At 41.0% G+C, this 19,532-nt stretch overlaps 1 protein-coding gene across 6 annotated transcripts in view; it reads right to left on the bottom strand.

Moving 5' to 3' along the window:
• The window catches only part of RIC3 (RIC3 acetylcholine receptor chaperone), a 50,792-nt gene that overhangs the window by 10,316 nt on the left and 20,944 nt on the right, over positions 1-19,532 (bottom strand). For 2 of the 6 annotated variants that reach the window (XM_082476361.1, XM_082476359.1), the window contains exons 2-5: positions 13,183-13,409; positions 12,100-12,175; positions 10,087-10,180; positions 905-1,053 (exon numbers count right to left, since the gene is read on the bottom strand). In XM_082476361.1, the coding sequence (XP_082332487.1) occupies positions 905-1,053; positions 10,087-10,180; positions 12,100-12,175; positions 13,183-13,409 (546 nt within the window). Of the gene's footprint in view, positions 1-904; positions 1,097-10,086; positions 10,181-12,099; positions 12,176-13,182; positions 13,410-19,532 lie in introns of those variants that run through there. The other 4 variants (XM_082476360.1, XM_082476363.1, XM_082476364.1 and 1 more) reach the window with 4 other exon arrangements.

Here is a 19,532-nt window from a genome sequence, read left to right on the forward strand (position 1 = left end):
AGACTATAGAAGGAACCCTTGCAACTAGAATACAACCAACTCAATAAAGAAAGTGGCAAACAATGTGAACAAACACTTCACCAAAGATATACAGATGGCAAATAAGTGTGTGAAAAAATGTTCAACATCATTAGTCATTGGGGAAATGCATACTAAAGTCACAAGCTAGATACCATTATACACTCACTTGAATAGCTAAAATTAAAGACTGACGATACCAAGTGTTACCAAGGATGTGGAGGACTGCAATTCTCATACATTTCAAGTGGGAAGGCAAAATGGCAGAGCCACTTTGGAAAGCAGGTTGACAGTTTCTAACAAAGTTGAACATACATGTATAAAATGCCAAAACCTCATTCCTAGATATATACACAAATATATGTTCCAACAAAAACACGTACGTAAAAGTTCATAGTAGATTGCTTCATAATAGCTCAAAGCTGGCACCCAAATGTTCCTGAACTGGTGAATGGAGAAACAAACTATATCCAGACAAAAGAACACTACTCAGCAATTAAAAGAGAGAGAGAACTACTAATACACTCAACACATGAAGCTCAAAAGCGTTATACTAAATCAACAAAGCCAGAAACAAAAGAGCATGTGCAGTATGATCCATTTATATAGAAAAGGTAAAACTCTAGGGACAGAAAGCAGTTCAGCTGTTGCCAGAGCAGGAGGGGATTAGCAGCAACGGGGTGGGAACTTTCTGAGATGATGGAAATATCATGACTAAATCATCGCTATGGTATGATTATATTTGTCAAAACTTATCCAACTATACACTTAAAATTGGTGAATTGTATCTACATTATACCTCAGTAATAAAGCTGACTTTTAAAAATTTTGTAAGATCTCTTTTCTGGGCTGATGGTTAACAAAGAGATAAGAAGACACTGTTTACCTTCCCAGTCCTCCATGTAAGGGGCCTCCTCAGCTTCTTTCTCTGGAGTGGGGCTGTCAATGAATTTTCCTTCTTTCATGACCCTGGTGATTTCTCGGAGCTGATGCAGCAATCGTTTTTCTTGGTCAGAAGTCACGGCCTGTGCTCTGCTTAGAAACAGCAGACAATCCGGCCAGTTAGTGGTAAATACTCCTAGGCAAGGAACATAAACATCACTGTGATCTGTCTGGACTCCAGGAAGTTCAACAGCAACAGATAATTACTCTGGGAATTGATCCTGGAACTGCATAGCTGGGAACTAGAGATGTTAGTTCAATGTTTTGATTTTATAAATGGGAAAACTAAGGCCCAGAATAGATCAAGTGACTGTCCAAGGTCCCAGAAAGATTTAATGTCAGTACTGGGACAAGACCCCAGATGTCTTAGCCTTCAGTTCAGTGTTCTTTCAGTACACCTCACTGCCCTGATTCTCTAATCTCAAGCAATTTCACCATTACTTATATTATTCCATTTACAAACAAGCCACTTTTCTCTGAAGCAATGTCATCAAAAGAAAATGTGTTGGACCATTTGCCTCAACTAGGGAAAAATATGCTACTAGGCCAACCCTGGAATTACCAGGCTGAATCTGCTTGTGCAGCAATAAAGATATATCCTAAAATTTCAGAGCTGGATCATTCTGACAAATCACCTAAACCAGAGAAATTGGGGAAACTGAGGCCCATGGAGGGGAAACTATACATTATCACACTGTTAGTTAATGTCAGCTCTAAAACTAAAGTCTCCTGACTTCTGACAGCATTCTGGTGCAATTCTTGAAGCATAGTGCTCAAGCTGCACAGTTCAGAAAACCTGGGTGTGACCCCTAACTTAGCTGTGTGGCTCTGGAGAAATGTCTACACAAGTAAGATGAGGCGCAAGGATAATGGCGTGACTCTTTGAGAGGGAAGCGCTGCGTGGAACTGACAGGCAGGCAAGGCCCTACTCAGAAGACTGAGAACTGTCTGCTTTGGGACCAGTTTTATCTAGTGGCAGGACTTACCAGAGGCTACTTATGCTCCTCTTAAAAACCCAAAGCACCCGACGTCAGTACAACACTCATGAAGAAGAAATGATACACTCTGTGCCAGCCTCATGGAGGTGCCATCAATCTGTCTAATAGTCCAGCCCCGAGCCTACGTTTCTTTTTACATTTAACCTACATTACGTTACCCTTAATGACTAACAGGGAATTAGAAAAAACTGCTTCTCCCGCCAACATTAAGATGGCAACTGAGGAAAATGGAGATGCAACATTTCTACAGACCTCAGTGGGAGGAAAACAAAAGCCCCATGAGCTCCACTTTCTCTACAATAAATGGCCTCAAAGCCATGAACTGAAGAAGCCTGTCTGTTCTACATGCAGCTGAACAGCTGATTTACTCTTTCCCATCAGTACAGGAGTGCTGACTCACCCTAACTACTCATGTATTCTATAATCCCTAATCCTTACTGTTACAACAACTCACTTTGTGGGAGGTTTCTGGGGCAGCTAGGTCACCCCTAGCTAAAAGAGCCTATGTGATTAGCACAACATGCTACACACGTTACTTCTCTGGACTGTATTTAGTACATTCTGATTTTTACTGAACGAAACAGTCTTAACTTTGTTTCCTAACTCATGGAAAATTGGAACCTTTAAATAAAAGGGGGATGGGTAGGCTAAGAGAAGCAGAAACAGACAAGAGAAGCTTTCTTAGAGAATTCCAAACTAAAGTGTCCTCAGATGTACTCAGTGTCCATATCATATGTTAGGCAATTAATCGTGGTCCACCTTACATCTTCTGAATTTATTGCAATGAAGACTTCCATGGATTTCTCATTGTCTCAACTTGGTTTGATACTCCTGGAGGGCAGTGGTAAGTTCACAACAGGCACAGTGTACAGCCACAGTGCCATGAACATTTTAAGTGCTCAATAAATATGTGTTAGTTTGATTGGTCCCCATTTCCTCACTGTACCTTTTCTTCTACCTCCCTGAAATCTGGCTTCCACTCCATCATTTTACCAAAACTTGTGAAAATCAATGATCAGTGACCACTTTACTTTTTTTTTTTTTTTTTTTTGCTGTGCAGCCTGTGGGATCTTAGTTCCCTGACCAAGGATCGAACCCAAACCTCCTGCAGTGGAAGCACAAAGTCGTAACCACTGGCCTGCCCAGGGAATTCCCCAATGACCACTTTAAAGTCCAAAAGTCTTTTTTCTCACATTTCATGCTTCTTGACTTTTCTGTACTATGGACCATCCTCTCCTTGAAATGCCCTCCTCCCTTGGCATTTGTATTCCTCCCACCTATTTAACCATTCCTTGTATCTTTGGTCCTGGCTCACTTTCCTACTCCCACATCCTAAAACATGGTTTTCCTGAAGGCTCAATCCTAGGACTCTTGTTTCTCCACTCCTACAGGCATGCCCTCAGGAAGCTGACCCAATTACACAGATTAAACCATCACCTCTACACAGACGATGCCCAATCTCTACCTCTAATCTTGACTTTTCACACAAAGGCCAGTCTCATAACTCCAGTTACCTCCTGGGCATTTCTACTTGGAGGCCCTGTCACTATAATAAAGTTAAACTTAAATTCACCCTTCAAAACCCTGTCCTAGTTGGCCCAGGATCATGAGCAGCTGCATGAACAGGTAAGCTAGGTGAGGTTGGCTATGGCCAATTCCAAGATGTTAGAAAAATAAAACGTCAAGTTGGGAGGTAACTCAGACTTCTGAATGCTATTGCTGTAAATCCAGAGGAATCATCAAGTTCTGAGTCCAAGAGTTAAACACAGAGAGAAGAATGAAACAGTTTCTTCCAACACCATTCATGAGAACAGAAACCAGACCAGCAAAAGAATGCTGGCGACTGCCACACAGTAATTATATGCCTCAAGGATATGGTGATCTCATCTTTCCCGCATGGCCCTTACCTCTTACTCCCAGCCAGATGACTTCCGAACTTGTGTCCTCTGTTCTGACCTCAACACCCAAATTTCCTATTGTTGTTGTATATCATACATGGATGTTCTGATGGCACTTCAACCATACTCAAAGCTGAACTTATGACCCCTATTCCAAAGCCTTATCTTCATTCTTCTGTGTTTTTATTTTGGTTGATGCCATAATCTTCCTCCCAGTTTGGGCTGTAAGTCTCCAGATCACCCATCTCTTCCCCTTCACTTCTCTTATCTAGTTTGTTCTCCTTTGGAAAACCAATCCCTCTTCCGCTCACAGTGCAGAGGCTGAAGCCATCCATCCCCTCGCTTCTCCTTCTAGAGTGGCCACGTGGCCCATGGCCTATCATCACACTCCATCCCCTTGGCTGCAGTGACTGATTCAGTGATATATACAGCTGGGCCAACTATACTTTCTCCTAAAACTGGATCTTGAACACAGTGAAGCCTGAACTGAAAATTTTTCATGTTAATTCATCCTGGCAGCAGTCCTTGAAGAGACTGTCTATTTGCTCCTGCTCCTAAATCCCTAGAGCTGCTCTGGTTCCCACTCTTCCTGAAACTTAGATCTTCAGCTATTCTTTTGAGACTGTAAGCTACCCCATACTCTTCCAATAAATTCGGCCACACCCCCCAAAAAACATATTTTTGCTACCCAGAGTTGTCTGCTTGCAACCAAGGAATCCTGATACAGCCTGTGATTCTTTTTTCCTCCTTGAAGCCCCCTTAATTTGCCCCCCACCTCTTTTCTACTCTCACTGGCCTATTTATCACTTTTGCTAGAACTTTTTCAATATCCTAGCATATAGCCACCCTAAACATGAGTTATTTTTCTCAAGCACAGCAGATTATGCCATTTCTTTTCAAAAGCCTTCAGAGGCACTCCGCTGTAAATACAATAAATTCCAACTTCTCAGCCTACCATTCAGGGCCTTCCAGTCTGCCCCCAGTTTACTTTTCTAGTTTTTTCTCCCATTAGTTACCTCCCTAACCATTTACCACAGCCCTGGTGTACCCTACTCCCGTTACTTCGAACTACTTGCTATTCCAAAAAACATGCCTGACTTCTCACCTTGTTTGCTGCTTGTGCCACCCTCTCCCTCTGGAACATTTTTCCCCCAACTCGGCCGGAGGGAATCCTTCCATCCTGTAAGGCTTATTTAAATTCTCTCTTTTTCCTGAGACCTTCTGTGGTAGGCAGAATAATGTCTCCTCACCACCCCCCAAATATGTCCACATCCTAGTCCCTCGAACCTATAATGATGTTACCTTATACATAAGGGGACTTCAGGTTGCAAATGGAATAAAGGTTGCAAATCAGCTGGCCTTAAAATAGATTATCCTGGATTATCTGGGAGGACACAATGTATTTATGAGGGTCCTTAAAAGTAGAAGGGGGAGGCAGAAGAGGCCAAAGTAATAATGTAATGTACGAAAGTCTCAACCCACTGTTGCTGGCTTTAAAAGTGGAGGGAAGGGTCCATGAGCCAAGGAATGTGGGCAGCTTCTAAAATCTGAAAAAGGCAAGGAAACAGCTTTTACCCCAGAGCCTCCAGAAGGGAATGCAGTCTGGAAAACACCTTGATTTTACCTCAGTGTAGAACTTCTAACATACAGACCTATAAGAAACAACGTGTATTGTTTTAAGACATTAAGTTCGGGATAATTTGTTATACCAGCCACAGAAAACTAATACACGTTCCCAGAGCACACTTTTTCTCTCTGAGACGCAGTTCCTTAAAGAGAAAATAATACCTGCTATTGACAACCACAGAGGGCTGTGCAGAATGAATCAAAATAGGTACCAAAGATATTCTTATTATTGCTGAAAATGCCTGCTTTAAACTACTTTCTTTACATCTACCTCATTCATTCTTTCAACATGTACAGACACTGTCAATGTGCCAGCACTAGGAACGAAATTTGAACAATGAGCCAGCTCTAGGAATGCAAGGTTGAACAATGAAAATTCCCTGTCCTCAGTAAGGTTACAGGGTATTAGGGAAGACAGAAAAGTTAACAGAAGATAAGGAAGTAATATGATGCTTACATTATCCAGCAAACAGAGATGGCCAAGGGAGGATATGGGAGGAACACCTAACCAAGTTGTGGGTTCAGGGAAAGACTCTCAGAGGAAATGATGTCTAAGCTGAGACCTCTAGGACAAGAGTTAAAACAAGTGTGTGTGGGGAGGCAGTCGGGGGCAACATCCAAGCAAAGGAAAAGAGTATATGCAAAATCCTAGAAGCGAAAGTGCCCAGGTTACTTCAGAGGAACAGCAAGCAGTCAGTGTGGCTGGACCACAGACACAGAGAGAGAGAGTAATGGAGAAAGATAAAGCAATTGAGGTATGCAGAGCCATGTCACCTAGGACCATGTAAGTCATGTTAAAGATTCTATTCTTTATCAAGAGCAACAGGGACCTATTGAAGGGTTAAAACAAAAGATGTAATCCACTGGTTTGGAAAGCAGAAAGTGAATTGAAAGGAGGCAAATTAGAGGAAAAGAAACCACATGAGATAGTTCTAACCTATGTCAAAAATAAAGGCATTCTCTACTCACTCACTTACTCATTCTTCCATTTCAATTAATACTCTTCTAAAGCCTACTACTGGCTTGTGCTAGGCTCTGGGAATAAGAAGGATAATCCCTGTCCTAGTAGAGTTTAGAGTGTTTTACAGGGAGACAGACTTACTAATTAGGAAGAAATGACAAGACATGGTGATTAATGAGATATGGGAAGTGAAGGAAAAGGTGAATCAAAGATGACATCTAATTTCTGCTTTGGGCAACTAAGTAGATGGAGGAGCCATTTGCTGGGATGGGGAACATTAAAGGTAGATATAGGTTCATCTAGGGGTAGATGATGAGTTCCATTTTGGATGTTCATTCACTCAGGGGACATTTACTGTTTGATGAGGATAAGAGTAGCTATCTATGAGACATGTCCAGTAGGACCCTGAATATAGAGGTCAGCAAATGAAGAGAAGGATCTCAACAGGGAATGGCCATGATTTACTCTTCTATCATGGTAATAAGTACAGATGCTTGCATCAAAAGTGAATATCTACTCTTTTTCAACGGTATTTACTTAGTACCTACTATGTGAACACAGTGACCAAGAGAGACTAAGCCTGTCCTCAGAGTTTACAACCCCACAACGCCTGCCAGAAATCTGTGGTCCCACATACGTGCTCAACATGCCTGCCAAGGTGTTTGCGGCCAGAGGCTGCACCCTCATTTCTCCCTTGGGCCATTCCATGCTTCTAGGTAAATAATTACAGTGGGACATGCTGCTCCAGGAAGGAACTTTCACTGATCACAAGGACAAAAATGAGGACACCTTGATTCAGATTCCTAGATCCTTTCCTTAGTCTTTGTGTCCTTGGGCTAGAGAGTCTGCTTAATATCAGACATAACATGGGACAATACCAACCTTCCAGGAGGCTTAATTATTTAAAAATGTGTGCAGACTTATATCGCTTACAGGTGAAGGCTGTCTGAAAAGTTTTGTTAGATAGTATTAAAAACCTTTCCCATATTTTGATTCTTACATAAGCATTAAGATGAAGTATCAGAAAGAGCATATTTTGGGAATTTTAAGCAAAATCTTACAGTTATGGAGTGATATTATATAAAAGGACTTTGAAGGCTGCAAATGAACATGTCTTCTTTGTCTTAAATCCTCTCCTTGACCTCCAGAAGCCTGGCAATGTGATAAAATCTTATCTGACAGAAAAAATACTGGGGTATTTTGGGCTCTTCTAATAATCCTAGAAGCACAGACTTGTAAAAGAACAAATGCCACAGAAACTAAGGTTAAAGGCTTTAAGTATAAAAAGGAAAAGAATGTAAAACATGCAGCTACCTAGCCCTTGCAGTTTTGAAGGTGGAAGTCCCATAGGGCCTACCTGTAAGGATAAAAGGTTTTAGATTAAGGAGTTTCAGAGAGAAGGTCACCTCCTTATAGACTGGAAAATGAGACATCTGGGAAAGAGAGACACAAGCTATGCTCTCTTGAGTGGAAGGAGAGCTGCTCCCTGGTTCCTGAGAGGTACTGTGGAAAATATTTTACACAATCATTGCCATGTGGCAGTGGCCTCAGCATGTTCTCAAAGAGCCCACACTCCAGCAACTTACTAGGAGTATATAACCTGAGCTAGGACCCACTGCCCCAGAAACAATGAGATGGTGCAGCTCCAGGGGCGGAGGCGGTGTTGACACACAACTCCTCTGCCTTCACACATAAAACGTGGAGCAGGGGCTTCCCTGGTGGCGCAGTGGTTGAGAATCTGCCTGCCAATGCAGGGGACACGGGTTCGAGCCCTGGTCTGGGAAGATCCCACATGCCACGGAGCAACTGGGCCCGTGAGCCACAACTACTGAGCCTGCGCGTCTGGAGCCTGTGCTCCGCAACAAGAGAGGCCGCGATGGTGAGAGGCCCGCGCACCGCGATGAAGAGTGGTCCCCACTTGCCGCAACTAGAGAAAGCCAACACAGCCAAAAATAAATAAATAAATAAATAAATAAATAAAAGAACGTGAATTTCTAAAAAAAAATCTTAAAAAAAAAAAAAGTAATCAGCATAAAATAATCCTTAAAAAAAAAAACGTGGAGCAGCAACCCTGGCTGGCACAAGGAGGACACACAGTAGTTAGGGGTCACAGTACTGCACCCCTGGCGTCGGCAATGGACAAATGGTATGCATGGTGGGGTTATTTGGTTTGAGCTAAGGGAGTCTGAATAGCAGTGAAGAATAGTGAGAAAATATCTTCACATGGTTTCTTAGCCCAGGGGTTGGATCTCCCAGGTGGGAGGCCCTGCCCACAGATACTCACCTATAGTTTTCCTGACACTTAGGTGTGGCCTAGGGCTTCAAATAGACCAGGGCCAGGGTACAGATATTTTCTGAGGCACAAGGGTCTACAGAAGTCTGGTACTTCCCCACCCAGACTGTGAATGGTACAGGATAAGGGCAGAAAATGCCAGAAAAGTATAGCTGCACAAATTGGTTCAGTCACACTCATACAAAACAGTCAAACATTAGATAATGCATATAAAGCATTAGCTTGGAGCTTTGTTCTTAGTAAGTGCTCAATAATGCCAAATAGTGTTATCCACTCACACAGATATACTCATGTATAGATATGTACACCTATCTCTACCACTCTGGAGAAGTCCAGATAGTCACTCTGCTTTCTGGACCAAAAGAAGGTCAAGGGTCATGGGCCCAGATAGGCAAGGTTCACCCTCATAAATGTCATTTCAGCAGCAATGTAGACTTTGCAGGGAAACGCCAAGCCAAGGGACTTCAATTCGAGGATGTTTACTCTTCTCCTATCCGGCCAAAGATGGGCAAGGCGGGAGCCAGGAAGCAGGGAAAACAGTATGGGGCACTAGTAGCACAAGGACGGCAAACAGAAGAGGCTAAGGTAGAGCAGTTTTCTGGGGCAAAGACTCCACCCTGAGCCCACGGGGCTATAGGAGGGACCTTTCAATACATCCTCCTGCATGGGATTTTGCTGCTCACCCCCAGTGCTTCCTCCATTCTTGTCAGAAGGCCTAGCGCGAACCGAATCCCTCTTTGTTCTCAATCTCACATTCTGGTTTCTCCTCCCTGGCCTTCCTACACCCACGTTTCCTTAGTTGATGCCCACTTCCATCAACCCCCTGAAGCCACCTTTTCAGATCCTCAGCCAGCCCTGTAGCAAGAGGAGTGTATTTTCGTTGCAGAGCATCCTAAAGGGCTAGTTTGGCTCCTGACACCTACTTCACATGTCTAGTTCTGTTCTGGAACAGTCAACACAAAACAAATGCGTACTCTGATCGTACTTGCTCTCTTCTCTCGTTCTGCCTCAAACAGAAACCACAATATTTAATAATCTGGTTTTACTTAAAATTCTGCCTTTTTTTAGACAGCTAGGATACTGTCTTCCTTAAAACCCAGTTATTTTAGCCTGTAGTATCTGCTCACAAATTTACTCACTCTCACAATAATGTTGCACAACATGGAACATATACTCTTGAAAATGAAACTGCTTGAAAGTGTGAAAATGGAAATGTTCAGTGAAAAATAATATGTTAGTGACAAATATGATAACAATGAATGCAAGTGGACCAGAAATCAAAGAAAAACAAAATTTTGAATTGACTCTCTAAATGGGAAACAGTCTGATCTCTGTTATGTGAAAACGTACCTCTCACCATTAGGCCCCACTCTGTTGATTAGTTTTTCCATGGCTTCCTCTGTCTCCTTCAGTTTTTCTTGTAGTTGAACAAGCTCAAAATTGGCTGAAAAATAAGCATCAATCTAAGAACCATCATGTACAACTCTCTAAGCCCTTTCCTGAAACATGGCTGGCTGTGACGCTCTACAATAATCCAGGCTGGTCCTGAGAGTCAGGCTGGTCCTGAGATTCAGCTAATCCAATCAGGACACAAAGGGTACTGAGGTCTAGACACCAAGATCTAAAGGATACACGTTTAGAAAGTGATGAATAAATCACTCTCTCACACACAGAACTATAGCAGGACCAGCCAAAGAAAATACCTAGGAGTGAAAAACATAGCCCTGCACAGTCAGCCAAGAAGGAATGAAGATAACTCCTTTCTAATTCAAATGATACTTGAGGATAAAGTACCGAATCTGGTAAAGGACTTCAGAAAAGGTGTTAAGACCCTGAAATGAACGATATTTCACCTGTCCCTAGGATCTGAAAACTTATATGGAAGATAACAGTATAAAAGTTACTCTTCTTCAACAGAAGAAGTCTTGAACTAGGGCTGAGACCTTCCTGCCCAAGGTTTTCTACTTCAGTCATCTGGGGTGAGTGGTATAACCCTATCTCCCAGAAGCAGCTTTCTCAACAAGGGTCAGAAAGGACCACAACTACTGAAAGTAATGTTAAGACCCTAAAAGTAGAACATAAAAAATCAATCACTCAATCAGTACATGAAATGAACTTTAAGGTAACAGGAAAATAAAATGTTGCTCATTATGTAGATAATCTAGTTATTCTGTTTCACACCCGAGTATCATTCTACGCAGATATATTTAGAGGGTCACTATAAAATGTAATATTTCAAAGGCTTTTTAGTACTTGTACAACAAATTCTTATGCATGCAAATAACATCCGTGTCACATAAATGCTTAGGTTATTTTTATTTTCTTTATGATTCAAAATTGAAGCATAAGAAGTTGATATAATTGCTACTACATTATAAAACAGCTGCTCTTAGGAATTCATTTTATTTACTTCTTTCTGTTTTAAATGCATTATGTGACAGGATAAAGAAGTTGCTACTCTTTAGTTCACAAGTCTTTAAAAACAATTTCATGATGCATTTACAATCACTTTTGGTAAGACACTATTTCAATTAAGAATACAAAAATTCAAAAAAAGAAAAGAATACAGCAGGGATCACAGTCATTTTGCTGATGTCTTTCTTTTAAAAACCTCCGATGAGGCTTCAGTATCCACAGGATAGTTTGGCCTTCAACAACACAGCTTATCCTACCTACTCTTCATGCCTTCTTTCCCACAGCTGCCCTCTGTCAGACTGCGTCTTACTCAAGCATCCTATCTAATAGGCCCTCCTTCATAAACAACTAGGTGCGATTTCCCAGAAGGCTTTTGCCAAGTCCCTTCCTTCTAGGTAGTAAACTTTTCACAAGTTATTTTTCCCTGACATTCATCCTAGACTATAAATTCTCAGAGGGAAGAGCCATGCCATATATATTTCATTTTTCCAGAGAGCACGGAATATTCTAATTGGTCGGTAAATATTTGATGATCATGTTTCAAGAGTAAGAAGTGTTAAACTCTGTCTCTAGATCTAATAACTGACTTTGACAATGACTTGATCTCACTGCCTCAGTTTTCCTCTATGTGAAATAAAGAAATTTGCTACCAATATTCTGAAGTCTAGAAATGAGAAGTAACCCATTCCGAGCATAAAATATTAATCACCTAATATATAAAAAAGTGAACTGGTGGTTGTGTACTTTTTATAACTATCTTTCCCTCAAAAGCCCAACATCAATATGGAAACTTGAGAATTCCCAGAGCTAAGGTAAAAATCGGCATCAGATTAATCTGGGACAACTTTTGAGAAATGCTTTTAAGACATATCCACAGATTGTCCCTCTGGCTGTATTACAGCTGTCTGACTCAATGAAACTTATAAATATACTGAAAGGGGCACTTACTAATTTTCCTGTGGGTGCTTCCAGGTGTGGCAGTAGAGCACTTCCGATCCTCTGCAGTACTTTTCCCCTTTGAGAGCTGAGAATTGAAGGAGGTACAGTACATCAACAGCAGCTCAGAACCTCAAAGTCATGGAACCCCTCATATTAAATGGGAAAAAAAAAAGGTTGGGAGAAAATCAAATCAAATAGCAACATTAGAGAAACATCTCAAAAAAAAAAAAAAAAAGCCAACAGAAGGTTTCCAAGTAAAAAATTATCAAGGTCAAGGCACAAGAAAAAAATCTCTTCACAAGCCATCTGCCTTGCCCTCGCTCATCCAAGACTCAACCTGGGCTGCCTGCAGAATTCCTAGGCAAGAACGAAGTCACCTCTTACTCTAGCTAGGAGGGCAGCCTCCTGCCTCTACTTACAGTGCCCAGGCCCGGGCCCGTGGCTGGCCAAAGCCTGCCTGGAGGCAGAACTTAACTGGGAGTCTACTTTTCAAAGGACCCAAATCATATCTCCCCAGAGCTGGGAAATATCAGGCTTAGTTTCAGGACGCGGCAGTTCTGTTTCAGGAGAATTACTACAACCGATGTTAAAAACAGCACCTCATACTCCTGGGGGTAAAAGCAGGAAAAAGTGGTGTTGGTACAGTCATTATTTGGCCTCACAGTGGCCACCTGGAAATCATTATGCCAATCCTCGTGATAAAGTTCTTCTTAGAACATCTTTATGCCTTTACAGTTTACAAAGATGCCCAATCAAGAAAAAACTGGGGCAGGGTCGGGGGAGGGTAGGCTTTGAACTTTACTGCTCAGTGGATTAGGAACTAGAAGATTCAGGTTCAAGTCCTGGTTCTGCATATTTAGTTGTGAATTCTGGGGCAAATTGTTTAGGTTCTGAGTGAAGATTTTCTCATCTGTAAAACTGAGATACGTGACAGCTATCCTAGGTACCTCATAAAGAGGAGGCAAGATTTAAAGAGATGATAGATTTGAAAAAGGGTTATGAACTATAAAGGGTTTTAATGCTGACAATGATTTTTATTATGATGATACTGGATTTTCATTGATGTAATATGATCAGGATGAATCCACTTACCTTAAATAGAATGTATAGTATATATAAAAAAATCCCAAAACCGTAGATTGGAATAATCTGCCCCATCAGGCCTCTTCCACTACCTCCTCCTCCAGTGCCTCCACCTGGTCCTTTAGCCTTTGCAAAGGCCTCTGCAAGGTGAGACCTCTGGAAGCGAACCCCAGAGGACTGGCCATCTGAGGGTGCCTGGTGATGATGCATCATAGGTGGAAATCGACCCAACTTCCCTGAGAAAATAAATTAATCAGTCTTTATTACTTCTACTATTTTAAATATGGCTACTAGGAAAACACCTCACGCACTGAGATACATGACAGAAGTCAACTCAAACAAGTTTAGGAAAAAAACGGGAACTTGATTATAAGGATATAGAGGCATCACGAGAGTATCACACATATAATAAATATCATGTGGCAATCTCTAGCTGTTCACCAAACCCATTTTCTCTTCCTTTTGGGTCCACAGGTGGATAACATTTTTCAGCTTCCCATACACTTAAATGTGGCCGTGTGACTGAGTTCCAGACAAAGCAATGTGAATGACAGGTGCTAGTTCAAGGCCTGGCCTATACAACGTCCCATGTATTGAACTCCATGTTCATTTCCTTTCTGCAGGCTGGATGCTAACACCTAGGGAGACACTGGAAGTCATGTGTTGAAAATGGCAGAGCCTCCATCAACCTGAGTTCCTGAGTAACTGTGTGGCACAGAGCCCTCCACTGCCACCACCTCACCAACTTAGAACCATCTGGACCTGTTTATGTGAGTGAGAAATAAACTTCTATTGTGTTAGGGCCATTATACACTTTGGAGTCTATCTATTAGAGTAGTTAGCCATCCCTAACTAATACACATAAGGAAATTCAATGTGATCTCAGAAGAGAACACAATCAGAAACTGGAAAGCCATCAGGATACAAGACAGCTACTCTCACATTCTACTTCAATCGTTCTCCCTCTCTGTGGGACCAGAGGGCTTTTTTCTCTGTTCCTCTGTGCATATCTTCCTCATTCTCATTTCTCCGCCAGCATTTCTCTAGCTTCTCTGTAAACATAAAGGAAGATGTTCACCCCCAAACCCCTTAATCTGCATGTCCTTCAAGGGGCCAGCAGAGACTGGTCATAATTCCAAATTCCCTGCATACCTACTCAGCTTGGGTAGGTATGCAGCACTTTCCAATGAGCTGTAGCTGAGCAGACAGGATTCATGTAGTACAAACAGGGTCACAGGGGCTCAGTCCTGTGAGTGAAGTGCAGGGCTTAGAGAAAGGAGCGTGCATCAGTTTTCTCACATTTTTTCCTCCATCAGGGGCAGCCAAACATCAACAGCATCAAGCCTCCTTCAAGTCACAGGTGAGAAAGAAAGGAAAGACATCTCTTCAAAAGGCCATGTAAACAGGCTTGTGTGGATAATCCATTGACAAAAAACACTCAGGAGCAGAAAGACTTCCCGACTCAGGCTCTAAAAATACAAACTACACAGTAAAAACTGTTGGATTTGACTTCAATAAAATTATGGATTTCTGTTCAATAAAGAATACCATGAACAGGGTTAAGATAGATGACAGACAAGGAAAAGCTTCTGCAACGTCTAAAATTGACAATGGATTAAATCTCTAGCACAGACAAGGAATTCCTACAATTTGATATGAACATCAGAGGAAACCCAATAGAAAAATGGCCAAAAGATATGAGTAGGAAACTCACAGAAAGAGAAGTTCAAATGGTTAACAAGTACATAAAGAGATGATCAAAATAAAACCAACGAGAAAAATACTAATTAAAACAATGAGCTAGCACTTATACCTATCAGAAGGGCAAAAATTAGAATGGGGGGTAATAGTAGGTACTGTCAAAGATGTGGGGAGGCAAGAACTCTCATGCATTATGGGTAAGAGTGTAAACAGACACAGCCATTCTGCTAAGTGATCTGGCTGCACTTAGTGAAATTAAAGCTACGTCCTATTATCCAGTGATCCTACACTGGTGGATAAATTCCAGAGAAATTCTCAAATAAGGCTGTCTGTATCCGAATTCAAACTATATACTCTATAGACCTGTGTGAGAATGTTCACTGTGATGATGTTGCAGCAGGGAGCCTGAAGTAACTTTGATCTCTGTAACTGTTAGAATGTAGAATCAAAATGGAGTAGATACAAATATGAAATTCCACATAGCTTTTAGAAAACACTTTAGATATACCTACAGCAATATGAACATATCTTAAAAAGCACAGCATTGAAAAAAATAAGCAAATACCATACGTAAGCTAAAGACACACTATAATTATACTACATATCTTTCAAGCAAATACGTAGGTATAAGGACATAAAACAAACACATTAGAGTGGGTGCACATGAACGGAGAAAGGAATGGGCATGTGGAGTGAAGGTAAAAGGTTAAAAAGAAAGTAACGAAATAAGAAAGCAACCTTGCACTGGTGATGTTACTCAGGGGCTATGAACTGAGGACTATCTTCAAGTCAACTCTGCTCCTGAGGTGAGAGAGATGGTGGGTGGGCAGGCAAGGAGTGAGATAGCCAGCCACTGGGCCTGGGAGCTGTGCTCTGCCTGTATCCTCTCTCAGCCGAGCTCCACTCCAACAATCCTTTTTTTCCTCTTGATACTGACTTCAGGTGACATGAAAGTTAGAAGAAATGCTTCTTTTTAAGAGGAGGTCAGCAACAGAAGCACAACTTCAGACAGTAGAAGAAAGCAAGCAGGTCACTACTCCTTATTCCGGGTGCTGGTGACTATTTTGCTACTAAACTGTCAAGGATCTTAATATCTTAAATGGTCCTAGCTTTAAGGCTATAATGCACTTTGAACAAATGCCTAGCCAGCATCTAAGAAGCTAACCTTTCCCTTGAGAGAATCTGATATATCGGGTGGTTACTGCTGAATAAACTAGATTTAATATCTGTAGTAATACGTTGTTGAACTTCATTTAACTGTACTGAGAAGACTGTTCTCAAAACTTGGCATAAAACAAAATATAAAAAATTAAAACCAAATAATGGCACAAAAGGCATTATTTTGCATTTCTAAAATTGAAAAATGATGATGATGCTAAACATCACACATCTGCCCCCAAAACTTTTATAGATCTGTCAGCCAAGAAGATTTATTGGACCACTATTATGTTCAGGACTGTGCTGTAGGCAGGAAAGGAGGAGAACCATAAATGAAATGGAAACAACGGTTCCCACATGAAACAATGCTTTTAAAAAGTAGTATATCCAAAACAAACAGCAAAAAAGGAACAGGGTACTATGGATCTTATTCCTAGACAAACTAAGTGTCTACGTGTTGAAAGAATGCAAAAAAAAAAAAAAAAAAGGGAGAGGAATCAGACGGGATCAATCATTGAAGGGAGTGAGATTCAGAATAGAAGAGAAGCAAAGGCACACTAGGAGAAAAGTGGACTGTGTGCAATGAGAAAAAGATGAGAACAAAGAAATAAGAACAAAGAATAAATAAGGCTAACTACCAAATCCATTAAGGGAAGTAACAAGAGATAAGGAGAGGAAAGTAGCGGTGGGTTAAACGTTGACTTGTGTCATATAAATTTAATACTGTGGGTCGAGGATCAGGGAAATGATTCAATCAGAAGGGTATCTGAGGAGGATTATTCCAGCAGTTGAGTAAGGACCTAACAGAGAGAAACTAGGGTCTGGGAAATCAGCCAGAAGACAGCTATAGCTATAGAAAGGAAAGGATGGGTCCAAAGGCTTTTACCATGTAATGATCAGCAACATTTAATAATGAATGCGGAGTGGGGGGTTGGAAAACTCGAAGGTTGGTTTAAGATACTAAGAGAAGACAATGAGGAAAACTGGGAGGGCTTATGGTTAGGGGAAGACTGAACACCTATTTTTCACATGTTAAATTCTAGGTGTTGTCGGCATATTCAGAGGAAATTTTTATTAGACTGTAGTTAGGCTTGAGAAGAAACTCTGAGCTACCTAAATGACAAAGCTAATTAAAATTGCATGAACAGTTCCCATACCAAAAAAACTGGAGGGGTATGTGTACTTATATGCAAAAATACGAAGAAAAGAAAACTGTGCTGGTCAAAGAAGACCAGAAGCAAACCAGTATCATAAAAGTCAAAGGAGGATAGACTTTAAAGCAACTGAGAAATCTAGAACAATCTGATAAAACACTAATGGCTATCCCTGTTTTTAGACACAATGTATTCTTGGGAAAAGGATGGCCATCATATGTAATCTTGACTGTCCACCTATTTGGACAATAACAGAAACCAATATACTACAAAGCATCATAGAATCTTCAGAGTCAGAAACAGGCTTAAAAGTCATCCAGCCTCTCAACAAATGCTATGGGGACAAGACATTCACATGCAAAAGAATGAAGTTAGACCCCTACCTCACACCATATTAAATTTCTAAAAATTAACTGAAAATAGATTAGAGACCTAAATGTAAGAGCCAAAACCATAAAAGTCTTAGAAAAAAAATAAACATAAATCCTTGTGACATTAGATTAGGCACTGTTTTCTTAGATATGACACCAAAAGCACAAGCAAAGGAAAAATAAGCGGACTTCATCAAATTTTAAAACTTTTGTGTGGCAAAGACACCATCAAGAAAGTGAAGACAACCCACTGAATGAAAGAAAACTTCATATATCTGATAAAGGTTGAGTATCCAAAATATATAAAGAACTCTTACCACTCAACAGAAAGACAACCCAATTAAAAATGAACAAAATATCTTAATAGACATTTTTCCAAAGAAGATATATAATGGCCAACATGCACATGAAAAGATGTTCAACATCACTAGCGATCAAAGAAATGTAAATTAAACCCACAATGAGACAGAACTTTACACCCACAGGATGCTATAATCAAAAAGACATAATTGATGGGACTTCCCTGGTGGCGCAGTGGTTAAGAATCTGCCTGCAAATGCAGGGGACACGAGTTCATGCCCTTGCCCGGGAAGATCCCACATGCCACAGAGCAACTAAGCCCGTGTGCCACAACTACTGAGCCTGCGCTCTAGAGCCCGAGCTCTAGAGCCCACGAGCCACAACTACTGAGCCCGTGTGCCACAACTACTGAAGCCCATGCGCCTAGAGACCGTGCTCTGCAACAAGCCACCAAAAAGAAAAGCCCCCACCTGCCACAACTAGAGAAAGCCTGTGTGCAGCAATGAAGACCCAACACAGCCAAAAAATAAATTAATTAAAAAAAAAAGACATAATCAAAAGTGTTGGCGAGGATGTGGAGAAAATGGAACTACTGTACTCTGCTGGGTGGGAATGTAAAATAGTGCAGCTGCTTTGAAAAACAGTCTGGCAGTTCCTCAAAAAGGTAAACGAAGTTTCCATATGACCCAGCAATTCTGCCCTTAGGTATATACCCAAGAAGAATATGCTCACACAAAAACTTATGTACAAAAAAGATCTTGCTGTGATTTATGTTAAAGAGTGTTCTTCCTATGTTTTCCTGTAAGAGTTTTATAGTGTTCGGTCTTGCATTTAGGTCTTTAATCCATTTTAAGTTTGTTTTTGTGTATGGTGTTATATATATATATATATATATATATATATATACACACACACACACACACACACGCACGTATGTGGAATCTAGAAAAATGGTACAGATGAACCTATTTACAGGGCAGGAATAGAGATGCAGACATAGGGAACAGACGTGTGGACATGGTGGGCGTTGGGGAGGGAGGGTGGGATGAACTGGGAGACTGGGATTGACGTCTGTGCATTGCCATGTGTAAAACAGATAGCTAGTGGGAACCTGCGGTATACCGTGGTGGTCTTGACTCTGCTGAATACCATCAAACAGGAAACTCAGTACTTCCCCCCACAGAAAGCCCATGCCACCTCTATACAGCTCTGATTGTTAGAACTGTCTTCTTTATATTGAGTTAATGGGTGAGCAATGGGAGTAAGAAAGGAAGTGTGATATAGGGTTTCAAAAAGCAATACTAAATGAATGGTGATGTGGCAAGAAGGAGAGAAACATTAAAATTGATTTTAAAAGAGATTATTGATAAAGAGATTGTAGAGTAGAATCAAAGAAGCACTGAAAAAGTAGAGAATACTATTTTCAAAGGTAGGAGGGGGAACTGAGAGCAATGGAAGAGACAGGCTAGATGGTAAAAATATGTTTTATAACCTAGGAGAAATCTGTGCATTTTATATTCAATGTAATAGTTCACATATTTACTACTGAACACTTAACAACATGCCAGGTACTGTGCCAGACACTGAGATTAAAATGATAAATAAAACAATTCCTGTATTTAAAGAGTTTATGGATAAGAAGTATAGTTACAACATGGTAACTGTACTGTAACCA

Source organism: Balaenoptera physalus, assembly GCF_965194825.1.
Source record: "Balaenoptera physalus genome assembly, chromosome: 10".
Lineage (NCBI taxonomy): Eukaryota > Metazoa > Chordata > Mammalia > Artiodactyla > Balaenopteridae > Balaenoptera > Balaenoptera physalus.